At 33.5% G+C, this 26,325-nt stretch overlaps 1 protein-coding gene across 3 annotated transcripts in view; it reads left to right on the forward strand.

Moving 5' to 3' along the window:
- LOC131149023 (uncharacterized) overlaps positions 1-25,984 on the forward strand; it is a 106,512-nt gene extending 80,528 nt beyond the window's left edge. For 2 of the 3 annotated variants that reach the window (XM_058099059.1, XM_058099060.1), the window contains 3 exons: positions 23,505-23,551; positions 25,198-25,450; positions 25,605-25,984. In XM_058099059.1, coding sequence (XP_057955042.1) covers positions 23,505-23,551; positions 25,198-25,450; positions 25,605-25,864 — 560 coding nt within the window. In that variant the 3' untranslated portion in view covers positions 25,865-25,984. Of the gene's footprint in view, positions 1-23,504; positions 23,552-25,197; positions 25,451-25,604 lie in introns of those variants that run through there. The other variant, XM_058099061.1, reaches the window with a different exon arrangement.
- The last annotated feature ends 341 nt before the right edge of the window (positions 25,985-26,325 follow it).

Below are 26,325 nucleotides of genomic sequence, written 5' to 3' on the forward strand. Positions count from 1 at the left end.
TTGAATAGTACCTTAAGCATGCCAGGAAAGAAAAAAAAGGTTAATTTTATAGGCTGCTCCTCTGATGCTATGCTTTTATATATTTCTGCTGATTAGTTACTGAGCGAAATTCTTCTCCCTTCCAAATTATGCAAACTGGTAAATAGTCTGGATAAATTCTCCAATTTCTATTTTATAGAATGGTATTACTTGATGTAAAGGGTAGTGGACCATGCAGATGCACTTTTTATTTAATCTGTGATGCTTCCATTTAAATATCTGAACTACTACCTCTGATTTCTGCAAATTCAAGTGAGACATTGTACCTACAGCATCTTATATGAGACAAAAAATTCTTGCCCATGTAAAGTTTGAATAGACCATGTTAATAGAGAATATCTTCCTTTAGTAATTAGGTGGTGTGAGTGGGGCTATTTTTTCCCTTCATTTTTTTATTTTTATTTTTATCATAAGTATATAAAGAGGACAGGCCTGGGGCTGTATGCTCCAGGAGACTGCTGAATGGGCCTTCTCCCTCTAATTTCTTCTTTTTTCTTCTGCTTTTCTCTTCTCCATGTCTAACCTTAAGTTCTTTGTTGAATCAGTTGAAATTTCAATTTTTTTTAGATCTACAACATTGTATCAGAGCACTAAGCTTCTCTAAACCTGATTAATCTGATGCAGTTGCAGCCCTCCTCCTTTCTCTATTTCTCTCCCATGTCAACTCAAAGTATATAAACACACACACACATATATTGTCTTGCCTGAGAGTTGTTTAGGGTTTCGTATCCTTTTATCTCAACCATGAGCCATTGTTGTAGCTGCTGTGTGGCTCCTGGTAGTTTGCTTATGTAAAGATAGAAATTTACTGTTTCTAGTGTCCTGCTGTTGCTGTTGTGATGCTTCCTGTGACTGATGGTTGAATGACGATACTGTTATGATGTTGTGGTTGATGTTTCCATGCCTGTACATGCTTCTAGATGCTGCCAGATTGGTCAATGAGTGCTTGCAATGCTTAGTTATGAGCTTCTTTATTAAGACCTCTGTTTGGAACCAATTAAAAAAAGTTTTTATTGCAAATACTTAAAGTAAGTGCCGCAATGTGCTAGAGGGCCACCACCTGCTAGGTGAATTTTTAAACTGCCTCGACCTGGATGGTGAACTCGAGATGAGAAATACCAAATGGGGATACGATGTGGGTCTAAAATAAGTCAATGGAGTTGCTACTAACCTATTTTTATCCGAGGTGAGGTTAGAACACCTAATTAATTGCTATTGGTTATCTGGCCTCTTAGATATCCTTAGGGCAAAGAAACCAATAGTCTAAGGTTTGCGTGCCAAAGTTAAGTTCGAGAGTACAGTTATGTGAGGGTAAGGTACTAGTGTCCTATACACGCTCGTTCCACGAACAGTACCATAATCATTTTGGAATTTAAAACGTGAATCATGAATGACCTTTGATTTTTCATTTTGATATTAGGTTACCTCCCTTAAGTATTGGTCCACCCTTATGACCATCTGAATCCCAATTAAGAACATTGGAGTATAGGACGTCGCAGCCTCAAGTATCATAAGAGGACGTTATCATGCCACTTTCGGGTTTCGTCATCATATTAATTAAGTTATGTATTTTTAAGAACCTACAAAGTTTATACATGCAAATATGTTTCAAGAGAACCATAATCCATGTCATGGTTAAAGATAGAATACAAAACTCACCAAACATGCATATCAACTCGTGATGTCAAAATGACCAAGTTAAGCACATGCAAACAAATCAACTTACTAAGTGACTATGCATACACAAACATGAGATTCACATGAGCAATATTATTCAATAAGGAGGTATGTAATTCCATTAAACCAAAAAAAAAAACTAAAAAAAGAAGAAGAAAGGAATTGAGGTCAATCCTTTATGTACATTGGCAGAATTCCAACAACAAGCCTTAAGTCCTACTAGGTAGGGTCAACTATATGAATCCTTTTCCAGCAATTCACATGATCAAGGGCATTTTCCTCAACTAGCTTCAGAGTTATTAAATCCTTTCTCACTATCATATTCCAAGTTATTTTAGGTCTACCTCTATCACTTCACAAGTAATAATAACTAACTCATTCCTCCTTTTTGGTGCACTACTTGACCTGTGTTTCAAATGCTAAAACCATCTAAGCCGCCCTTATCTTATCTTTTAGCCTAACTTATTGTTAATATTTTTGTTCCTTAATTTATCTTTTAATGTTATATCACTCATCTACTTTTGTATTTGTACTTCGGAAACCTTTATTTATTTTTTTATATGTTGTTTCTTAGTTCCTCAACATTTTGACCCATATAGAATAGCTGGATTTATAGCCATTCTAAAGAATTCTCTTTCTAATTTTAAGGTTATTCTATGATCACATAGCACACCTGATGCACTCCTCCATTTCACTCAACCCACTGTAACTCTCTATATTTCATCCTCTTCAATCTCTCCTTTAGCTTGCATGATAGATCCAAGGTTTCGAAATTTGCTTGTGCTATTAATTTCTTGATTATCAAGTTTAATCTTATCTCCAATATTCCCCCTTACGTGGCTAAAGTTGCATTTCATATATTCAGTCTTATTTCTACTTACCCTAAGTCCTCTAGACTCTAAAGTTGATCTCTATAGTTCTAACTTATATTCATTTACAATCCTATTTTCATAAATTAGAATAGTATCATTTGCGAAAAAATATGCGCCATGGGGGATCTTGTTTTGGATATTCCTTGTGATCTCATAATCGCTAAAGAGAAAGATAAGGATGCAGAGTAGAACCTTGGTGTTCCCCTATTGTGATTGGAAATTCTCTAGACTCTCCCCCTTCAGTCCTAACACTAGGCGTTACTATGTCATACATATCCTATGACATCAATATATCTGCTGCATACTCCCTCCTTTTCCAAAACCCACCAAAGGACTTCCCTAGGTACTTTATCATAGGCTTTCTCAAGGTCAATAAAACCATATGCAAGTCCCTCTTCTTTTCCTTAAAATTTTTCATGAATTTTCTTAAAAGATGAAAAGCTTCTATCGTTGACCTCGCAAGTTTTGCCCTTGTTTATAATTTTTTTTTTTGTTCAATTACCCTTTTCCACAGTTTCATGATAGTTATTACAATTTTGAAGATTACCTTGTTTTGTATATAGGTATTAAGTATTAATGTTGTTTTCCTCCAATCCTCTTAACATTTTCTTGGCTTTTATATTAGTGTTGAATAGATTTGTTAATCATATACTTCTAATATCTCCTAAACATTACCAAACTTCAATTGAGATGTTATCTGGTCCTATAGTTTTCCCACTTTTCATCTTTTTTAATGTTGTATTAATTCACTGACTCTAATTTGCGGAGAAATCTCATATTTTTAGTCTTTTTCCTTATTTGCCACTTTTGAGTTCAAACTTTCAATTTGTTTTTCATTAAACAACTTATTAAAGTATTTTGCTACTTCGCTTTTTTTTTTTTGTCTTCTTTTTTAATCAAGACATTATCATTCTCATACTTTATACATTTTATATTACCTAAACCTTTGCACTTTCTATCTCTAGCTCTAAAAAATTTATATATGTCTCTTTTGCCATCTTTTGTATCTAGGCTAGTATATAAATTATCATAAGCTTTATGTTTAGCTTAACTAATGGTTTTTTTTTTTGCATCGTTTCTTGCCTATATACTTTTCAAGGTTTTCTATGTTTCTACATTTTACTTTTTATTTTTTTAATTGTTTGGATTTTAATGCGCTTAAAACTCTAATTATTTAATAAAATATCTCAAAAAGGAAACCTAGAAACTATAGAAACCCTATAAAGTACCCTAAAACTTTTGGAGAATTTTTTGACAATCATTTCAATGGAATTCTAATGATTTAATTAAAAATGATAAATGACAAAATTTACTAATAATATTGATTAAAAAAATTATAGATAATGGAATAAGCCAAGGTATAAACTATATTTTTTTTTTGTTTTCTATTATTTTATTTTTGAATTATTTAGAAATAATAATAATAATAATAGTAATAATAATAATAATATTTATAAGAATAATAATAATAAAAAAGAGAAATTTATAAAATCAGAAAATATTTTTAAAATGAAAATAATTTTTTCTTGATTTTAATACATTTTTATAGATTTTTCCTTAATTTTGAACTAGTTAAAAAGAAAATTAAATTAAAATAAAAATAAAAATAAGAAGACCAACCAACCTGATCAACCTAGCCGAATCAAACCAACCTGGTTAATTTAAAGGACTAGTCTCCATCTTGTCCAAAGTTGGGAAGGTCTCTTATAGAATTGACCCTCCGACTTGGATGAAAGTGCATCCTGTCTTTCACGTCAACTGCCTCAAGCCGTTCAACGCCGACATCGAAGATCCAAGCAGAAGTCAATCAGTTAGAGCAAAATTGAAGACAGTGCAACCCGTTAGACGAGAAATTAAAGACATCCTTGCAGATAGAAAGTTCACATCCTTAAGGAAGAAGCGGTAGGAGTTCTTATTGAAGTGGAAAGGCGGCAATGAAGAAATCAGTTGGGTTTTTGCAGATGATATGCAACCGTTTGTAGAGAAAGTTTATGTGTACCTAGCATCAAAGTCTATGAAGAAGTTGAACGCATAAGTTTTTTTTTTGGGGGGGGGGGGGCGACATGAGCCGAGCTTGTTCAGGGCATTATGCTTGCCTGTGATCGCTTGTCTCGTGCATTTGGAATGGGTTCCCATCATGTAAATACTAGTGTAGGGTTATTTTTCAGAGATAGTTTTTCCCTAGGCTAAAAAGGGGAGTATGATTCCTCAGTCATATTGATGTTTCCTAGTGCCAAGGTGAGAAAAGCATAGAAAGCTCCTTTATGGCTTCATGCTAATTTTCTCAGCCCTTTCTTCTTCTTCTTCATCTTCTTCTTCTTCTTCTTCTTCTCTCTCTCTCTCTCTCTCTCTCACACACACACACAGTTGTGTTCTCTTTAGGCTTCTTTCTTAACTCAAAGGATGAACTTTCTCTCATTCATCACTTCTTCTCTTTAGAATCCATGCACATGTCATAAACAAGTCAACAAAGCATAAAGAGGAAAAGTCGAGAGAGATTAGAAGAAGAAGGTAAAAATTGTAGCTTTCACAGAAAGTTAGTGATTCTATCATATCTATACCAAATACTTCATATGAACTTTGAGAAGATGCAATCACATGCACAACTATCACACAAAGTATGTACATACATGTATATATTATAAAAGAATAAGGATCAAGGAGCATGCCCATCAATGGAAGCCAAAAGAAGAACAACAAATCCCCGCTATCGTATGATTTTCCAACCATAAACCTTTTAAGCCTTGCTTTCTCCTCCTTAAACATGTAATCCCCTAAGATTTTCCTTCCTTGCCCCTCAACGTATGCTTCATAGCCTCTTCAATGTGCTTCTCTCTCCACATATGCTCCCAATAGAGTAAACCTGTTTTCCTTGTGGCCCCCTTAGAGAGCCTGCAAGGCTCCTTTTATAAAGTGTAAAAGCTATGTTTTGCCCTAATAGAACCTTTCCAAGAATGCCCTTAAAGCTCAGGGAATATCCTTTCCTTGTCCTATAAGGGTGTTTGGGCATTAGTTTCACCTTAATGCAAAACTGCTAACTAGGCTAGGGATATCCTCCTATATCAATAAAAATAAAGGTGATTTAAACCTCAAAAATACAAAATTGAAGCCCCAACATAGCCTCAAACTTTGAACATGTCAGCAAGGGTATAGAAAGAGAGGGAGATGACCCTCAATTAATTGTTTCCTAGTCTTCTTTGTCCATTGTTTGCCAAATTAGTTGAGTGATTTCTAAATTTTAATTGAAATGACCCAAGAAAAAATTGGGTGTCAGGAATAAGTACTTAAATATTACATTTGGCTTGAACCAAAATAAGTACTTATTGCCAAAATTACTTTTTCAACTACCTTTCTTTAGGGAAATATAACTACTTTTTTGAGAAGTAATGAGGGATTGCTTGTTGACCATTATAAGTGGTTACTTTAGAGAGGTGTGGCAAACTTGTAATTTTGACAAATTTTGATGGCAATTTCGTACATGTTGAAAAACTTCCTTCCTTTCTCCTTCTTTCCCAAGTAACTTATTGAGTTAGTTGCTTCTTCACTACCATCACCTCCTTTGCCCTCGTTGACCTTTTCCCGATCTCTTTTTATGCCGCATTGTCTCCTTCCTTCTCCACTGGTTGCCACCCTCATCTCGTCTCTCTCTCTAAACATCCAAAGCTCAAAGTCCCATCGAATGTCACCATTGATGCCAATCTCTTTTGTGAAGAATCCTTACAAAGTTAGATTCATACTTGGGTGGATCTATCCTTCTCCTGCACTGAAAAGGCGTCGTTTTGGCAAGACCCTAATTCTCTTTAGCGAGATATCTGACCCCAATGCCCTTCTCCTTTATTGGATTTTAATTTTATGAATTAGGAATTAAAATTATATATTATAAAAATATTATAAAACTAGCAATATTGTAGACATAAAATAATAATAATAATATTTTTAATTAGAAAAGAATCATAATTATTTTTTAGTTAATAGAAAACATTAAAATGTTAAATAAAAATGTTAATTAACCTAAATTTATTAAACAGTTAATTTGAAAATATTTAAAATTTTAATAAAAATTAACTAAAAAATTAGTTTATTTAATAATATTAATATTAATCTAATAGTATTTGTTAACTTGTAATATTAGTTAAATGATGAGCAGTATAATGTTATTATAATAATAAATTCATGTGATACTTATAATAAAAGTGAGTTCCCAAATAAATTCATATAATACTTATAATAAAAGCGAACCAAACAGTATTTATGACTTTCAGCTCATTTCTAGTTTACTTGTTATCAATACTTATCAAGTTAAGTACTTTTTTAGAGAAGTATATTTTTATAAGTTGTTCCAAGTGATCTTGTGTGGCCAATGCGTGGTCTGCCTTGTTCTTTGTGAAAAGCCAACTTTGGTAGGATGAGTGAGAGACTATTTAAGTTTGTCATTCCTCCTTGATAGTCAAACTTTAGTTCTATGGTTGTAGTTGCTTCTCGAAGTTCTAGACTGCTGTTTTGTGCTAGCGTGTGCTGCCTGATTCTACATCTTGTTGTGTTCTTTGTTCCCAATACTAGTTTGTGCTGATTGTGTAGTATTGAGGGTGGGTTCTAATGGTCTCTACGAAGAAAGTTGTTGGGACTATTAACATACAAATCCCAAGCATCAAATTGGTTGGATCTTCCAATTAGTGCATGTTCATAGTAATGTTTCTTCTCTGTCTCTAAACTTGATTATGAAGATTGGATAAAAGAGAATGGCACATTTATTGTGTGGCTGTGGAATAACATGGAGCCATAAATTATTGTTAATGCGTTATACTATGCAACAGCCAAAGCCATGTGGGGTGATCTTCATGAAAGCTTCTCATAAGATATAAATTAAATTCATGTTTATTGACTTGTACGAGAATTTTTTCATCTATGACTAACAATATTGGTCCATCAATGAGCATTATAGCACTTTGAAGGGTATATAGAAGGAACTCAATGTCTATAAACTTCCAATGTTGAGATGGTTAAGTAGCAAAAAACAGAGTTGCTTTTGGTTGCCAGGTTTTTGTTTGATTCGGAAGTTTAACTTATTCATATTCTGATTCTTGTTGGTGAATCAATACCATACGTGAATGAAGCATATGATAGAATCCAACAGATCTCCAAAGATGACTATCTCAATTTTCTTGTTTTGATAGTTTAGCTTGGTTGGCACTCCTTTAACCATGGTACGGGAAGTGTTAGGAGGACAAGACATGGATAAGGGTGAGGTTTGGATGGCAACTGTGGTAGAGCTAGTATATTAGGACAAGGAGTTCGTCATGGAAATTTGCACATTTGTACACATTGTGCCCAGTACCCTTCTTTTTGGGATCTGTATAGGAATCCAACTAGGGCCAATGAGTCTATTATCATAGGTGATTACATTGTTGACACATCAAGTGTACTTGGTCACTTTATTGAGGAGTTCAAAACATGATCTATTGTGTCTTGAGAGGATTATAATAATCTTGTCCGCATGGTTTAACAACTCCAAACTTAGTCTTCTACATCTAGTGCTACTTTGGCCCATTTATGCAGAGTTGGTCTTCTCACCTCTTCATCCTCACCCTGGGTTATTGATTCCAGTGCTTCTCTCGATTGATACTCCTAGTTTATTTTAGTCCTCAAAACCCGCTACTTTACACTATAAGGTTACTTTTGCTAATGGTGTGGCAATATTCTTTCATTTCCTTCTATTCCTCTTTCTTTGGTTATATGTGCCTAAATTTCCTTAGCTTTAAGCTACTCTGTAACTTTCTTCCTTTTCATTGTGTTATTTAGGATCTCTAGAGGAGGAAGATAATTGGTCAAGGGTGAGAAAGATGGCATGTACAAATGTGCTATTTTGATGGTGGTGGTGATAGATCTAGTTCTTGTCAAATGAATTCTTAATTTTTCTACTCATGCTAGTTTGAGTCATCTATTCCTTCAAAAATTGCGATAAATTTATTCAGTGTTCAAGTTTGCTTTTTAGTGTGAGCATTATGCATCAATTTTGAAAGCATATTAGGACCTCTTTTCCGTATAGCCCTGGAGTCAAGTCTCATAGTAAATCATTGTTTTCTCCATTCATTCAAATCTGTTGTGTCCATGTGAGGTCAAGAATTTGACTAGTGATTAATATTTTGGGTCTTCTATAAATTATTTTTTGTGTATGACCTTGAGTGGTCTAAATTTCTTAATGTATTCACTCAATTCTATTGGTGAATAAAAACTCACTTTATCATTGTATGCTAAATTTTGAATCCGATAATGCACTAGAATTTGTTCAAAATGTTTAGTTTTCTTGCTTGGCAAAAGGGGTTATTTAGCAAATATTTTTTGTGCATACCTCTGGAGTTGCTGAACGGAAAAAGTATATATTTATTTTCTCATTCCATGTTATTTAGGTCTCCCTTTACGCCTTCTACTACCACGAGCTAGCTTTTTCCTTCCCATATCCCTTTCACTCTTTTAAATCCATTAGTTACTGAATCGGAGAAACAATTTAGGGTTTATGAATGATGGAAAGAAAATGAAGACATCAATACCACCATGGGTCCACATCTAGTTCTAAAGATCCATCTAAGTGTGACTTGGATTTTCCACTTCCTCATTGAAAAGGCACGTAGACTTGTAATTAGTAGTCATTAATTGCTTGTTCAATAAGTTATTATGTTAAGGTACTCGAACTTGTAATTAATAGTCCTATTGCTCATTATGTTTCAGTTCCTCGTACTGAGTTCTTTTGCCTAGTTTGTTTCCTCTGTTTATATGCCTCTCATATGTTGAATCGCTTTCTGACCCTGAGCAGAAACACGCAATGGATGAAAAAATGGATGCTTTGACCACTCAAGGGACATGGGACTTAATGGATCTTTCTCTTGATAAAGGGGTTGGTTAGGTGTTGTTGGATCTATGCCATCAAATATCTTTTTGACAACTAATGGCTTAAGGCTCGATTGACTGACAAGGGCACCACCAAACATTTGCTGTTGATTATTTTGTGACCACCTCTCTGTTGTTTGACAAAAGATTATTTGTGTATTGATCTCATTGGAAACTAATTATAAAGGGCCCTTATATGTGTTGTATATGAACAATGCTTTCCTATATGGAGATTTGCATGAAGAGGTATATATGGAGCGGCCTCCTAGGCATGTTACTTCTCTAGGGAAGGAGGGTAAGGTATATACGTTGCATGAGTCCATATATGGACTTAAGTAGTCTCCTTAAGCCTAGTTTGGAAAATTGAATATGGTGGTCAATGCATCTTGATCATTCAGTCTTCATCCCTAAACGGATACAAATGTGTTACTTCTAGTAGGTTGTCTACTTAAGTTGATGATAGTTGCTAGAGCAGGATTGAAGCTCTAAAGCATCAACACTTCAAAGAAGGGGTAAGTGTCGTGTCTGATGCGTGTCGGGCACTAATGCTTCTTAACACACCCCCGACAAGCGTCTAAGACTTCTTAGGAGTATTGGAGTTATTTTTATTTGTAGACACATGTTGGACAGAACATCTAAATTGTCTGAAACTTACATGGCACATCGTGTATTATTATAAAAACAAAAATAGTAAAAATATTACGAACTATTTTGTAATATTATCAAATTATGATTTTTGATTTTTATTATTTTTTTATATTTTCGAAAAAGATATAGTGTCTAAATTAAGCTAAAACTTGTAACTTGCATCAGTAAATAAAAATTCTAAAAATCTAACGGAACAAATTATCAACATTAGATGCAAATTTAATGATGCTTTATTACTACTTATTTAAGCATCAAATTTGAATTTCAAAATGTCTTATTAACATAGTGATGCCAATCTATGTGTGTGTTTGTCCATTTGTGTGTGTGTGTGTGTGTGTGTGTGTCATCATCTTGTCCTTGCCATGTCGTATCTTGAATTTCTAATATTTGATTTGCCACAATGTTTGACACATATCTTGTCTGACATCCATGTTTGTGTATGTGCTTCATGGGGTTGCAAATGCCAAGTAGCGACTTCAAGAAAAATTTCAAATCAAGGACTTGAGTGCTCTACTTTCTTGGCATTGAGATTTTCTTGGTTTTGAGATTGCATGGTGCAAGAAAGGGTTGAACCCATAAAATATACTAGACTTGCTAAATGAGCTTGTTATGTAGGAAGTTGTCCTATTAATACTCCTATAGACCAACATGAAGTTGTCTAGGGATGTTGGACCAAGCTTTGGAGATAAACATTGATATAGGCAATTGGTTGGCAAGTTGATGTACTTGACTGATTAGACCTGGCATATCCTTTGTTGTGGGGTTGTGACTTGGCTTATGGAAAAATCCGTCACAGGGGATGCAGTTTGTAGGGTTATGCAGTATCTAAAAGGCTCTTTGGTAGAGGATTCATATATAAATGCAATAGAAATTGTAAGATCGTGAAATACTCTCATTGGGCTAGCTTAGCTAAAGATCAAATGTCTACTATTGGATGCTGCAAATTTGTGGAAGTAATCTTGTTGCCTGGTGCAGCAAGAAACAAATTTGTAGCAAGATCTAGTAATATGGTAAGATACTAGGCATGGGTCATATTGGTATTGAGCTTATGCGGTTGAAGTCTCTTCATGTCAAATATTGGTAACAAAGCTTATAGATATGCTTTGTGATAATCAAGCTATGGGTGCTTCATAAGAGGACAAAGGACATTGATGTTGAAATATCAATTTGTAGGGGATGTTGTGTTGAAGGACTCCATTTGTGAAATTTGTTACAAGTAGATTAGTCACGTGATATTTTCATGAAGGCTTTATTTAAACCTGCCTTGTCTAATTATTGCAAGAAGCTAAGGTTTGGTACAACAACAACACAACAAAACCAAGCCTTAAGTCCCACTAGGTGGGGTTGGCTATATTAATTCTTTTCCGCCAATTTATGCGATCATAAACCATTTCTTTTGACAGATTCAAGGATATTAAATCCTTGCTCATTATCTCCTTTCAAGTTATTTTAGGTCTATCCCTACCTATACATATTCTACTGCCCACCACAGTAACTAACTCACTCTTCCTGACTAGCGCCCTATGTGGCCTACGTTGCAAGTGTCTATATCATCTGAGTTATCCCTCCCTTATCTTATCTTCTATAGGAGCTACACCTAACTTACCGTGAATATGTTCATTCCTTATTTTTTCTTTCAATGTTATACCACTCATCCATCTATGCATTCTCATCTAGGCAAATTTTACTTTTTGAATTTTCTATTTCTGCGTCGCCCAACATTCTGATCCATATAGTATAGCTAGTCTTATAGCTGTCCTATAAGACTTCCCTTTTAATTTTGAGGGTATTCTACGATCACAAAGCACACTTAAAGCACTTTTCTATTTTACCTAGTTTGCTTTAATTTTATGCATTACATTATCTTCAATTTCTCCTTCAACTTGCATAATAGATCCAAGGTATCAAAATCTACAAGTGCTATTTATTTCTTCATCATCAAGTTTAACTTTGTCTCCAATATTCCTCTTACCATTGCTAAAATTACATTTCATATATTCTGTCTTATTTCTTCTTATCCTAAAACCTCTAGATTCCAAAGCTTCTCGCCATAATTCTAACTTAGCCTCTACTTCGTCCCTAGTTTCATCAATTAATACAATATCATCGGCAAACAACATACACCATGGAACCTCCTTTTGAATACTTTTAGTCAGTTGGTCCATCACTAAAGCAAAAAGATAAGGGCTCAAAGTAGATCCTTGATGTACACCTATGGTGATTGGAAATTCTCTAGTTTCTCCATCTATAGTCCTTACACTAATCATTACTCCATCGTACATATCCTTAATGACATCAATATACTTGCTACATACACCCTTTTTTTTTTCTAAAACCCACCATAGAACTTTCCTAAGTATCCTATCATATGCTTTCTCTAGGTCAATAAATACTATATGCAAGCCCCTCTTAGTTTCCCTAAACTTTTGCATTAATCTTCTCAAAAGATATATAGCTTTTGTGGTAAATGTCATATGCATAAAACCCAATTGATTTTCTGAGACCTTTGTTTCTAACTTTAATCTTTGTTCAACTACCCTTTCCCATGGTTTCAACGTATGACTCAAACGTTTAATTTTACGATAGTTATTACAATCTTAAATATCTCCTTTATTTTTGTATAGGTATTAAAGTGTCTTTCCTCCGTTCATCTGAAATTTTCTTAGTTTTTATAATTGTATTAAATAAATTAGTTAACTATATAATTCGGTTATCACCTAAGCATTTCCAAACTTCAATTGGGATATTATCTGGTCCTATAGCTTTCCCATTTTTCTTCTTTTTTAGTGCAAACTTATCTTCGTTAACTTTAATTTTGCGAATAAATCTCATATTTTTCATTTGACAATTCTAAGTTTAAGTCTTCAATTTGATTTTCCTTGAACAACTTACTAAAGTAACTTCGCCATCTTTCTTTAATGTCTTCATCCTTAACCAAGACCATATCATCCTCACTTTTTATACATTTTACATTTCCTAAGTCTTTACTCTTCCTATTTATAACTTTAGCAAGTTTAAATATATCTCTTTCCCTTTCTTTTGTATCTAATCTATCATACAAACTATTAAATGATCTGTATTTAGCTTCACTAACGGATTTTTTTGCATCTTTTCTTGCCTCCTTATACTTTTCAAAGTTATCTCTGTTTGTACATTTTTTCCACGTTTTATACCAAATTCTTTTTGTCTTTATGACTTTTTGTACATCTTTATCCCACCACCAACTTTCTTTGCTATTTGAGAATATTTCCCTTGATTTACCTAAAATCTCTTTTGCTATCTTTTTAATAGAGTTAGCTAATGTACTCCAAAGAGTATTTGTATCTTTTTCATCCTCTATAGTTCAATCCCTATCTTTGATCATTTTATCTTTAAATTTTATTATATCTTTTCATTTTAGGTTCTACCACCTAGTTCTCTTACACTGGTTTATTTTAAACTTGAGGGTGGGTGATGGAAGAGTATCTTATTTTAGTATTTAGGTTGTGCGAGTGTGGGTTATTGTTGCCCGTGGTTTTTTATTATGAGTGTATAAAGAGGGCAGGTCTGGAGTTGTATGTATGCTCCAAGCTAACTGGGCCTTCTCCCTCTATTCTCTTCTTATCTTCTTCTCTTCTCCATTTCTAACCCTAAGTGCTGTATTTTCTTCATTGAGGGCGTGTTAAGTGCTGTAAACTTAAATGTTAATGCGGACACCAAATTCAAATTTGACTTGTGAAACAGTTTTGAATTTTAACTCGAACTAGTCATTGAATCTGAGTACTGAATTATTATAATTATTTATAACTAATATCTGAATATGTTTGTTACCCCTTTACCTAAAAGAAGAAGTTGTTAGGTTGTGGACCAACAATGTACATTAAACTTTAACACTTCCCCCATGTGCAGCCCGACAACATGTGGAGAGAGAAACAATTGATAAATAACACCTATTATAGAGGATACAATAACTTCTAAATGCCACACAATAAATGCGAGCAAGAAAACTAGAACCTAGGACCTCCTAGAAAGCAGCTTTGATACCATGTTAGATTACTAATTTATCTAAAAGCTTAAGGGTCTGTTTGCTATTGTTGTTATTTTCTGTTTTTATATAGTGAAGGTTATTGTTGTTATTTTCTGTTTTATTTTTCTGTTTTTATATAGTGAATAAACAAATTGAGGTCTTGTCATTTAGTTTAATTCACTATCATCTATCTTAATAGCTCCCAAAAGCTTTGTTCATAATTTTCAGAATGTACTATAAGTTTGATTAGGTTTCCAACGTTTCTTTGAATTGAAATCAAAATTTTTTGTGGAAATCAAAATTTTGGTATCTTGAGACCCCAATTTCTATTGAAATCAAAATTTTACACCTTGTTGTTAGCTATCTCAAATAAATCCTCATTGCTTTATTTTTGTAGTCATCTTCAATCATTGGAATTTGATTATATTTTCATAAATTTTACTCCGCCTATGATGCACTTAATGTCCTAATTTTTTCACACACAGCTGGTCCCAAGCCCAGGTAAAGGAGGAGGGTTGCATTAGGTAGCTGACAGCAAGCGTAAAATTTGTTAGATTTCTATGATATGAATCCTTACCGAATATTTATTAGGGCGTCCCCTACGAGCAACGCGTTGCACTTGAACCACCCTGATGTAGCGAAAAGTGGGCGACGGTGGGCTAGGTCGTCGCCCCAAAGCAACGCGCCGTGTCGGCGCTCGGGTACGGTGTCAAATATGCGAGGGTTCCTGTATCATTTTGGACGTGGGTAGGTAAAGACGTTAGTTCAGGAAACTAAGATTAGATTAGCAACTTGGAATATAGGGACACTTATGGGTAAAAGTATGGAAATTGTGGATACAATGATTAGAAAAAGAATTAATATAATTTTCCTTCAAAAAACTAAGTGGGTGGGGGAGAAAGCTAGAAAAATCAATAAATTAGGATTTAAACTTTGGTACACTGGAAAAGAAAAACATAAGAATGGAGTAGGCATTATTATAGACAAAAACTTAAAAGATAGCATTGTGGATGTAACTAGAGTAAGGGATAGAATTATAAAAATCAAGATGGTATTAGGACAAGAGATAATAAATATCATTAGTGCTTATGCCCCTCAAGTTGGCTTAATACAAAACCTTAAGAAACAATTTTGGGAAGACATGGATAGTATTATACAAGGCATACCAGGGACTGAGAAAATATTTATAGGAGGAGATCTGAATGAACACGTTGGAAGAGATAATAAAAATGATGAGAGGATACGTAGAGGATATGGATATGGAGACAAAAATGAGTCTGGGGAGATGATCTTAGACTTCGCTATATCATATGATTTTAGTATAATGAATACTTGCTTTAATAAGAGAGAAGAACACTTAATAACCTTCAAAAGTAGACAAAATAGAGGTCAAATAGATTTTCTTTTAACTAGGAGGGTAGATCGTTTATCATGGAAGAATTGTAAAATTATTCCAGGTGAAAGCCTAACCACACAACATAGAGTCTTAGTGTTAGATATATGTATTAAAAAATGGAAGAAAAAGGATAAAATAAATCAGTGTAAGAGAACTAGATGGTGGAACCTAAAGGAGAAAATATAATAAAATTTAAAGATAAAATGATCAAAGATGGGGATTGGACCATAGAGGATGGGATAGATACAAAAACTCTTTTGAATAGATTAGCTAGCTCTATTAAAAAGATAGCAAAAGAGATTTTAGGTGAATTAAGGGGAAGATTCTTGAATAGCAAAGAAAGTTGGTGGTGGGATAAAGATGTACAAAAAATCATAAAGACAAAAAGAATTTGGTATAAAATGTGGTAAAAATGTAGAAACAAAGAGATAACTTTGAAAAATATAAGGATGCAAGAAAAGATGCAAAAAAGACCGTTAGTGAAGTTAAATATAGATCATTTAATAGTTTGTATGATTGATTAGGTACAAAAGAAGGGGAAAGAGATATATTTAAACTTGCTAAAGGTAAAGAAAGGAAGAGCAATGACTTAGAAAATGTAAAATGTATAAAAAGTGAGGATGATATTGTCTTTGTTAAGGACGAAGATATTAAGGAAAGATGATGAAGTTACTTTAGTAAGTTGTTTAATGAAAACCAAATAAAATGCTTAAACTTAGAATTGTCAAATGAGGAAAAGACTAAAAATATAAGATTTATTCGCAAAATTAGAGTTAACGAAGTTAAGTTTGCACTAAAAAAGATGAAAAATGGGAAAGCTATGAGACCAGATAACATACCAATTGAAGTTTGGAAATGCTTGGGTGATAAAGGAATTATATGGTTAACTAATTTATTTAATACAATTGTAAAAACTAAGAAAATGCCAGATTAATGGAGGAAAAGCACTTTAATACCTATATACAAAAATAAAGGAGATATTCAAAATTGTAATAACTATCGTGGAATTAAACTTATGAGTCATACGATGAAACTATGGGAAAGGCTAGTTAAACAAAGATTAAGGTTAGAAATGAAGATCTCAGAAAATCACTTTGGTTTTATGCCTGGGAGATCTACCACAGAAGCTATTTATCTTTTAAGAAGATTAATGGGAAAGTTCAGGGAAAAGAAGAGGGACTTGCATATGATATTTATTGACCTTGAGAAAGCATATGATAAATACATAGGGAAGTTCTATGGTAGGTTTAAAAAAAAAAAAAGGTGTATGTTGTAGGTATACCGATGTCATTAAGAATATGTATGATGGAGTAATGACTAGTGTAAGGACTATAAAAGGAGAAACTAGAGAATTTCCAATTGCCATAGGTGTACATCAAGAATCTGATTTGAGTCCTTATCTTTTTGCTTTAGTGATGGACCAATTGACTAAGAGTATTCAAAAGGAGGTTCCATGGTGTATGTTGTTTGCAGATGATATTGTATTAATTGATGAAATTAGGGACGAAGTAGAGGCTAAGTTAGGATTATTGAGAGAAGCTTTGGAATCTAGAGGCTTTAGGATAAGTAGAAATAAAACAGAATATATGAAATGTAATTTTAGTAATGATAGGAGGAATATTGGAGACAAAGTTAAACTTGATGATGTAGAAATAAATAGCACTTGTAGATTTCGATGCCTTGGATGTATTATGCAAGCTGAAAGAGAAATTGAAGATGATGTAATGCATAGAGTTAAAGCAGGTTGGGTAAAATGAAGAAGTGTTTCGAGTGTGCTATGTGATAGTAGAATACCCTTAAAATTGAAGGGGAAGTTTTATAGGACAGCTATAAGACTAGCTATGCTATATGGATCGGAATGTTAGGCGACGAAGAAACATAATATCCAAAAAGCAAAAGTTGCCGAGATGAGAATGCTTAGATGGATGAGTGGTATAACATTGAAAGATATATTAAGGAATGAACATATTTGTGGTAACTTAGGTATAGCTCCTTTAGAAGATAAGATAAGGGAGGGACGACTCAGATGGTATGGATACTTCCAACGTAGGCCACATAGTGCACCTGTGAGAAAGAGTGACTTAGTTACTGTGGGGGGCAGTAAACGGGTATGGGTAGACCTAAAATAACTTGGGAGGATATAGTGAGTAAGGATTTAATATCCTTGAATCTATCAAAAGAAATAGTCCATGATCGCATAAATTAGCGGAGAAAGAGTCATATAGCCGACCCCACTTAGTGGGACTAAGGCTTGGTTTTGTTGTTGTCGTTGTTTCATAAATATTAGAGCTAATCTCCATCAAAATTTTGCTCAGCCACTTCTATATTTGATTATTATTACTACTTTTGCTCAGCCTTGAAGCAATAATAGAGTTTTCGCCGTTTGCTTTGAAGTTCACAAGTTCAAGGCGTGGAAACAGTCTTTTGCAATGCAAGGTAAGGTTGCAGACTATAGACCCATCACAATCCGCCTTTTTCCTATACCCTACTCACTAGGCTTCCATCTCCCATAGTGTAACTTAAGATAGCTTATAGATGATTCTACCATTTTGTTTTTTAATTTCTTTTTCTATTCTTTCGTTTTTTGGTCATCTTCAATCATTGTATAGCAAATTATTGTGGTCCTCTATCTGTATTCATATATATATATTCCATGTATAATTTAAAATAGCTCTAATATGCTTAATCAGCACATTGAGAGGTAGATCCTACTGCCCTTGTTTCATTGCTAAAACACATCGTAAATGATCACAAAGAGCTTAGAGGTAATCCAAGATAACAATGTTCAACTTCCAAGTGGGGTAAACCTATGAGTTGCTTTGAGATTTGAATCTGTCTTTTAGATAAAGACACTATATGATAGGATGCAATCAGGTACAAACTGTATAATAGGATGCAATACAGTAAGAAATAAAGTGAAAGGATGTTGTGGCAGTTAGTGTTTAGGGTGGCCTGCCTCTAAGGTATGACAGTGCACAAGTGTGGACAGCTGCTATGCTGCAGCTTCTAAGGCCATTGATGGTTGATTTGAAACTCAGTCACAAATCATTGAGTATTTGACATTTTAGTTAAATGCAATTTTCTCTGTTTGCAAAGTATGGAGGAAAAGCAGGTTAGTTCTGAAATATAGAAGAAAATTCCATGATTGTCAAAATCCTCTGGAGAGCTGACTGTTGATCAAAATCATCAATTGCAATATGAGTACATTTAGATTATTAATTTGGTATGTTCTGCAATACAACCACAACAACAAAACAAGCTTTAAGTCCCACTAGGTGGAGTCGGCTACATGAATCCTTTTCCACCAATCTATGTGATCATGGACAATTTCTTTCGACAAATTCAGGGCTTTTAAAATCCTTACTCACTATCTCATTTTAAGCATGGACAATTTCTTTCGACAAATTCAGGGCTTTTAAAATCCTTACTCACTATCTCATTTTAAGTTATTTTAGGTCTATCTCTACCCCTTCTACTGTCCCTCATAGTAACTCACTCACTCTTCCTCATTGACGCATTATGTGACCTATGTTGCAAGTTCCCAATCCAGCTAAGTCGTCCCTTCCATATCTTATCTTCTACAAAAGTTACGCCTAACTTACCATGAATATGTTCATTTCTTAATTTATTTTTTAACTTCATATCATTCATCCATCTTAGCATTCTCATCACAATAGCTTTTACTTTTTCTGTATGTTGTTTCTTAGTTGCCTAACATGCTGATCCATATAAGATAGTTGGTCTTATAGCCATCGTATAAAACTTCTTTTTTAATTTTAAGAGCATTCTATAATCAACAGCGCACTCAAAACACTTCTCCATTTTACCCAACCTTCTTTAACCCTAAGCATTACATCCTCTTCTATTTCTCCTTCAGCTTACATAATAGACCCATGTATAAAAAATCTACTAGTGCTATTGATTTCTTTATCATCAAGTTTAACTTTTTCTCTAATATTCCTCCTACTATGACTAAAATTACTTTTTATATATTTTGTCTTATTTCTACTTATCCTAAAATCTCTAAATTCTAAAGATTCTCTCCATAATTTTAACTTAGATTCTACTCCATCCCTAGTTTCATCAATATCAAGACAATATCATTTGCAAACAACATAAATCATGAAACCTCATTTTTGGATACTCCTATTTAGTTGATCCATCATTAAAGTAAAAAGATAAGGGCTTAAGGTAAATTTTTTATGTACACCTATTGTGTTTGGAAATTCTCTAGTCTCTCCACCTATAATCATAATGCTAGTCATTATTTTATCATAAAAATATTCTTAATGACATAATATACCTGCTACATACACACTTTTATTTTATTTTTTTCCTAAAACCCACAATATAACTTTCCTAGGTACCCTATCATACGCTTTCTCTAAATCAATAAATATGATTTGCAAATCGCTATTTTCCTAAAAATTTTCCATTAATCTTCTTAAAATATATATATATAGCTTCTCTAGTAAATCTCACAAGCATAAAACCAAATTGATTTTTTAAGACCTTCATTTCTAACCTCAATCTTTGTTCTGCTACTCTTTCCCACAATTTTTTTGTATGACTCATAAATTTACTTCAATGATAATTATTACAATTTTGAATATATCCTTTATTTTTGTATATAAGTATTAAAGTATTTTTTTCTCCATTCATTCGACATTGTCTTAGTTTTATAATTGTATTAAATAAATTAGTAAACCATATAATTCCATAATCACCTTGGCATTTCCAAACTTCAATTAACATGTTATCCAATCTTATGGCTTTTCTATTTTTTATCATTTTTTAGTGCAGACTTAACTTCTCCAACTCTAATTTTGCGAATAAATCTCATATTTTTAACCTTTTCCATATTTGTTGATTCTAAGTTTAAGCATTCTACTTGGTTTTCATTAAATAGCTTATTAAAGTTACTTTGCCACTTTCTTTTAAGTCTTCTTCCTTAACAAAGACAATATCATCCTCACTTTTTTTTTTAGATTTTACATTACCGAAGTCCTTACTCTTTCTCTAGCTCTAGAAAGTTAAAATATGTCTCTTTCCTGGTCTTTTGTATTTAATCTAGCATACAAATTATTAAATGATCTATTTTTAGCTTCACTAACAGCCTTTTTGCATCTTTTCTCGCCTTTTTATGCTTTTTAAATTTTTCTATGTTTCTACATTTTTGTCATGTTTTATACTAATATTTTTTTTATCTTTACAACTTTTTGGACATCTTAATCCCACTATCAACTTCTTTGCTATCCGAAAATCTTCCTCTTGATTCACCTAAAATCTCTTTTGCTATCTCTTTAATAAAGTTAGCTATCTTACTTCAAAGAGTGTTTGTATACACCATTCTCTATAGTCCAATCACCATCTTTGATATCTTTAAATTTTATTATATTTTCTCTTTTTAAGTTCCACCACCTAGTTCTTTTGCCTAATTTATTTTATCTTTTCTCTTCCATTTTTTTAATACGTATATTTAGCACTAAAGCCTTATATTGTGTGGTTAAGCTTTCACCTGAGATAACTCTACAATCCTTACAGGATAAACAATCTATCCTCCTAATTAAGAAAAAATTATTTGACTTTTATTGTGTCCACTTTTGAAGGTTATTAAGCGTTTTTCTCTCTTTTTAAAGTATTCATTGTAATAAAATCATATGACATGGCAAAGTTTAAGATCAATCTACCCTCTTAGTTAAAAAAAAATTTATTTGACTCTTATTTTGTCCACTTTTGAAGGTTATTAAATGTTCTCTTTTTTTAAAGCAAGTATTCATTGTAATAAAATCATATGACATGACGAAGTCTAAGATCATCTCTCCAAACATTTTTGTTTTTCATCTCCATATTCTCCATGTATCCTCTCATAACCTTTATTATCCCTTCCAACGTGTCCATCCAAATATGCTTCTATGAGTATTTTCTCAGTTCTTGATATCCCTTGTATAGTACTATCCATATCTTCTCAAAATTATCTCTTAAGGTTTTCTACAATGCCTACTTGAGGAACATAAACCCTAATGACATTTATTATCTCTTGGCCTAAGATCATTGTAATTTTTATAATTTTATCCCCTACTCTTTAGCCATTTACAACACTATTTTTAAGTCTTTTATCTAAAATAATTGCTACCCCATTCTTTTGTTTTTCTTTCCAATGTACCAAAGTTCAAATCCTAATTTTTCAAATTCTTTAGCTTTCTCCTCCACCCACTTAGTTTCTTTGATAACTGATTATATAAAATTTTCTTTTAATCATTGTGTCCACAATTTTTATGCTTTTACCCGTAAGTGTCCTTATATTCCAAGTTGCGAATCTAATCCTAGTCTCCTGAACTAACTTATTTAACTGCCCACATCCAGAATGATGTCGGAACCCTCACATATATGACATGGTAGTCAAGTGCCGATATGGCATGTTGCTTCGAGGCGACGACCTAACCCACCCTGCTCACTTTTTGCTGCACTTGGGTGGTGTAAGTGCATTGCATAACTTGTAGGGGACGCCCTAGCAAATAATTGGTAAGGATTCATATCATAGTTATCTGACAAGTTTTACGCTGGCATTGAGCCATATGCATGGACATTCAAAATCCCACCTAAGCTGCCTGGCCTCACTTTCATGGTAAGGTGAAGGGTTTGTTCATGCACCTAGAGTTATTGGTCTAACTTTACAGTGAGTTTCCTATTATTAAAAAATAATAATCATAGTAGAATTTTTATCTAATGCTGCTGAAAAGAATTCAATTAATCATCTCTAAAGAAGGTTGGTTTAAGCAAAGAAAATTACGATGAGTTTGCAATGATGTAAATGATTTGGTAAATTAATTTTTTAAAAGAAAGTTGTTATCATCTGCAGTTTTTTTTAGAATGATGTCCATTTACAGCACAAAACCTAATGCATGTCAGGTATTGAACCTAATGAGCATTAGTAAGTCAAAACTTTGTTATAGGAACCTCTTATAATGTCCTGCTTTGAAAACTTCTTTTGGCGCTTTATTGTTGAAGACAGAACCTCTAATCATGACAAAGCCTTTCTCCCCTTATAATTCTATCTTAAAAAGCAGTTGTACCATCATGAATATGAAAAATATTCTCAGTAATAGAAATCAAAATTCAAGAAATGAAGGAAATTTTTTTTTTAAAAAAAATTGAACAGTAAGCATTCCATGTTCCCAGCATGCATGGAGTTGAGAGGTAATCAAGCAGTCAGCAGAAAAATATATTTTTTCTCACGCGCCACCCCCCCCAAAAAAAAATCTTGCAGCATCAAGTTCGAATCAAAATCATCCTTTAATTCTGTTTACCTCAGTCTTCCATGCAGAATCAAGAAAAACCAAGCTGTTTATCTCAGACTTGCACGCACAATTGAAGCAGTGAGGAGCCTCCAAATGAGACATAAATCAGTCTATTCTGGTCAGACTTCCTAGCTCTTAGAGAGGAGCAGAGAGGGGGAAGATGAGCCGTGAGGCAATGAGCTACCACAACACAATGCAAAATATAAACCCTCTTTGAGGATTTGATCCAAAAGCCAGCTTTGATGCTCTAGAAACAGTGGTTTTGCTTCTGTTTCTTGTTTTCAGAAAAAACGGAATAGAACTCAGCCTAACGGAAAAATTGAATGATTTTACTATCCAAAACCTGATTTTGACAACTGGGATATGATCTATTGGTCCTTATGACTATAGTATTTGGGTATCATGTGCTATATGTTCTCATCCTCATTGATTGATTTTGATAAGTGCTTTACTTGTTGATCATTTGGGATGAAAGCTGAAAGCTGATTCCTATTGTCTGTATTTTATCTTGTGGGCGAACACCTATTTGATAAGAATTTCAATAAACAATTACAGAGTACTTTTCCTAATTAAATCCCATAATGCGTGAAACCTATCAAATGGTGAATTGAACTATTGTATTCCGAAACCCTTCATTTTTTAATCATTGATCATTTATTGAATTTCCTTTTCAATTGTAGGCATGGTTGCATATTGTAGTGCGGATGGTTCTGTTCTCCATTTTCAGGTGGGTTTAACAACTTGAAACTTGTCCTAACATTTTCTTTCTTACTTGTATTGATTGTTGTGCTTATATTATTTTCAGTTCCTGAAGGAAAAATCTTGTATATAATTACATTTTCACCTCTATTGCCTTTAACCTTGTGTTTACCATTTCTGTCATTACATAGATTTGAAGTAGATGGATTTGGCCCAACAAGGAGTTCTTCAGTTCCTCTAATACTTGAAACTTTTAGATGCTCAAATGTTTATGAACCCACCACTACTAGGTTAATTTTAACCATAACCTGTTTAAATTTTGTGGTCCATAGATATCACAATGAAAACCTTATAATTTGGGGCCATCTCATCTAGTTCCTCTGTAGCACTTTCACATAAACCACCTGCTCTACTGCTAGTCCAGAACTCTTGGGTCTGTCTTGACACTGATAGGCAACGTACAACAACAACAACAACAAAAAAAAAACCAAATCTTAGTCCCACTAGATGGGGTCGGCTATATGAATCCTTATTTATTATCTCTTACTAAGTTATTTTAGGCCTACCCCTACCCCTTCTACTACCCCCCATAGTAACTAAGTCACTCTTCCTCGTAGGTGCACTATGTGGCCTACGTTACAAGTGTCCATACCATTTGAGTCGTTCCTCCCTTATCTTATCTTCTATAAGAATTACACCTAACTTACCACGAATATGTTCATTCCTTAATTTATTTTTCAATGTTATACCACTCATCCATCTAAGCATTCTCATCTTGGCAACTTTTACTTTTTCGATATTATGTTTCTTCATTGTCCAACATTATGATCCATATAGCATAGTTGGTCTTATAGCTGTCCTATAAAACATCTCTTTCAATTTTAAGGGTATTCTACAATCACAAAGCACACTTGAAACACTTCTCCATTTTACCTAACCTGCTTTTACTCTATGCATTACATCATCTTCGATTTCTCCTTCAGCTTGCATTAGATCCAAGGTATCGAAATCTACAAGTGTTATTTATTTCTTCATCATTAAGTTTAACTTTGTCTCCAATATTCCGCCTATCATTACTAAAATTACATTTCATATATTCTGTCTTCTTTCTACTTATCTTAAAACTTCTAGATTCCAAAACTTCTTTCCATAATTCTAACTCAGCCTCTACTTCATCCCTAATTTCGTCAATTAATACAATATCATCTGCAAACAGCATACACCATAGGACCTCCTTTTGAATACTCTTAGTCAATTGGTTCATCACTAAAGTAAAAAGACAATGACTCAAAGCAGATCCTTGATGCACACCTATGGTGATTGGAAATTCTCTAATTTCTCCATCTATAGTCGTTACACTAGTCATTACTCCATCGTGCTCTAGTTCTATCATATGCCTTCTCAAGATCAATAAATATCATATGCAAGTCCCTCTTTTTTTTTTTAAACTTTTTCATTAATCTTCTTAAAACATAAATTAGCTTCTGTGGTAAAAACATATGTTGCCAGAATAATATCAGTGATAAAAACACATTCAGAAGGGTTTGACTTCCAAGTCTTATAATTGACTGAAAAAATATGTCATATGAATTGCAGATATTATTAAGCAAATTATCGGAGTTTTAAGATGCTTTAGGGCTTTACATAACATGATAATGTCATCTATCTGATCAGCTTACAAACAAAGCAGTGGAGAAAAATCCTTCGCGATATCGGGCCCCACATTTTCTATGTGGATCACTGACGGAGGAGGATTCCGCCCTTACAGTCAACACTCCGTTACCAGGTACTCCTTTCCCAATGAAGCAATCGCTCAATGAGTGGGGCAACACCCCTAGGACAATTCGTGGGTTCATATACGAGTCAAATCAAGCAAAAAGAGCTAGTGAACTGAAAGGCAATGGTCAAAATTCAGATCAACCTCTAGGTAAATTTAGTTAGTTTTTCAAATCATTTTAAGTTTCTCTGGTTTTTTTTTTTTTTTTGTTTCTTTTAGATGTTCTGGTTCCCTTCTTTCTGTGGAAAAATAAAACACAATAAAATTCATTAAGCACTTCAATGAAGCTGTCTAGTTCTTGCAGCCCTGTGCTATGGAGATGATGCTGGGAAGGAATTTGAGTCCGAGGACATGTTAGTAGGTCCAGAGAAGATGCCGATGAAAGAAACCAAGATGGAAGTTTTTCCTCCCAAGATTGTAGCAATGCATAGAGTAAGATGGAACATGAACAAAGGCAGCGGGAGATGGCTGTGCTCTGGGGGAGCAGCTGGAATTTTAAGGTGTCAGGAGATTGTTGTGTCAAATTTGATAAAAACTGGCATGCAAAGAGATGACGGCAGCTAAACATTGTCTCACATTTTAATGGGCCATGCCTACATATGTATATTCTTGTTGGGATTTTAGTATTCTGAAATTCGATTTTTTTTTTTAAATAAAAATTTATTATAAGCTTATTTTCTGAAACATGTCTGCCGCATGAGTCCCGTGTGTTGATGTTTCAATTGAAACTAAGTTAGGGTTGGATCTAAAGCGGAAGCTCTTGGGGAGGGCAGTTTTGCTATTATGCACCTACATAGTTAAATTTTATCGGCTGCCATGTTTAAGGGATTATAATCCTAAGCTTAGATATGGACTTCAATTTTAAAATTGTGAGTTTAAATACAATGCAATGCAAAATTATAATTAATTTTGTTTAAATTCGCACTAATTCGAATTCAAGTTTTGAAATGTGTATTTTCAAACACAATTTTAAGTTTTTAACAGTAACAATTAATATCGCCTAAATTTTGCTTTCTGAGTTTCCG

Source organism: Malania oleifera, chromosome 2 (genome assembly GCF_029873635.1).
Source record: "Malania oleifera isolate guangnan ecotype guangnan chromosome 2, ASM2987363v1, whole genome shotgun sequence".
NCBI classification, from domain to species: Eukaryota; Viridiplantae; Streptophyta; class Magnoliopsida; order Santalales; family Ximeniaceae; genus Malania; species Malania oleifera.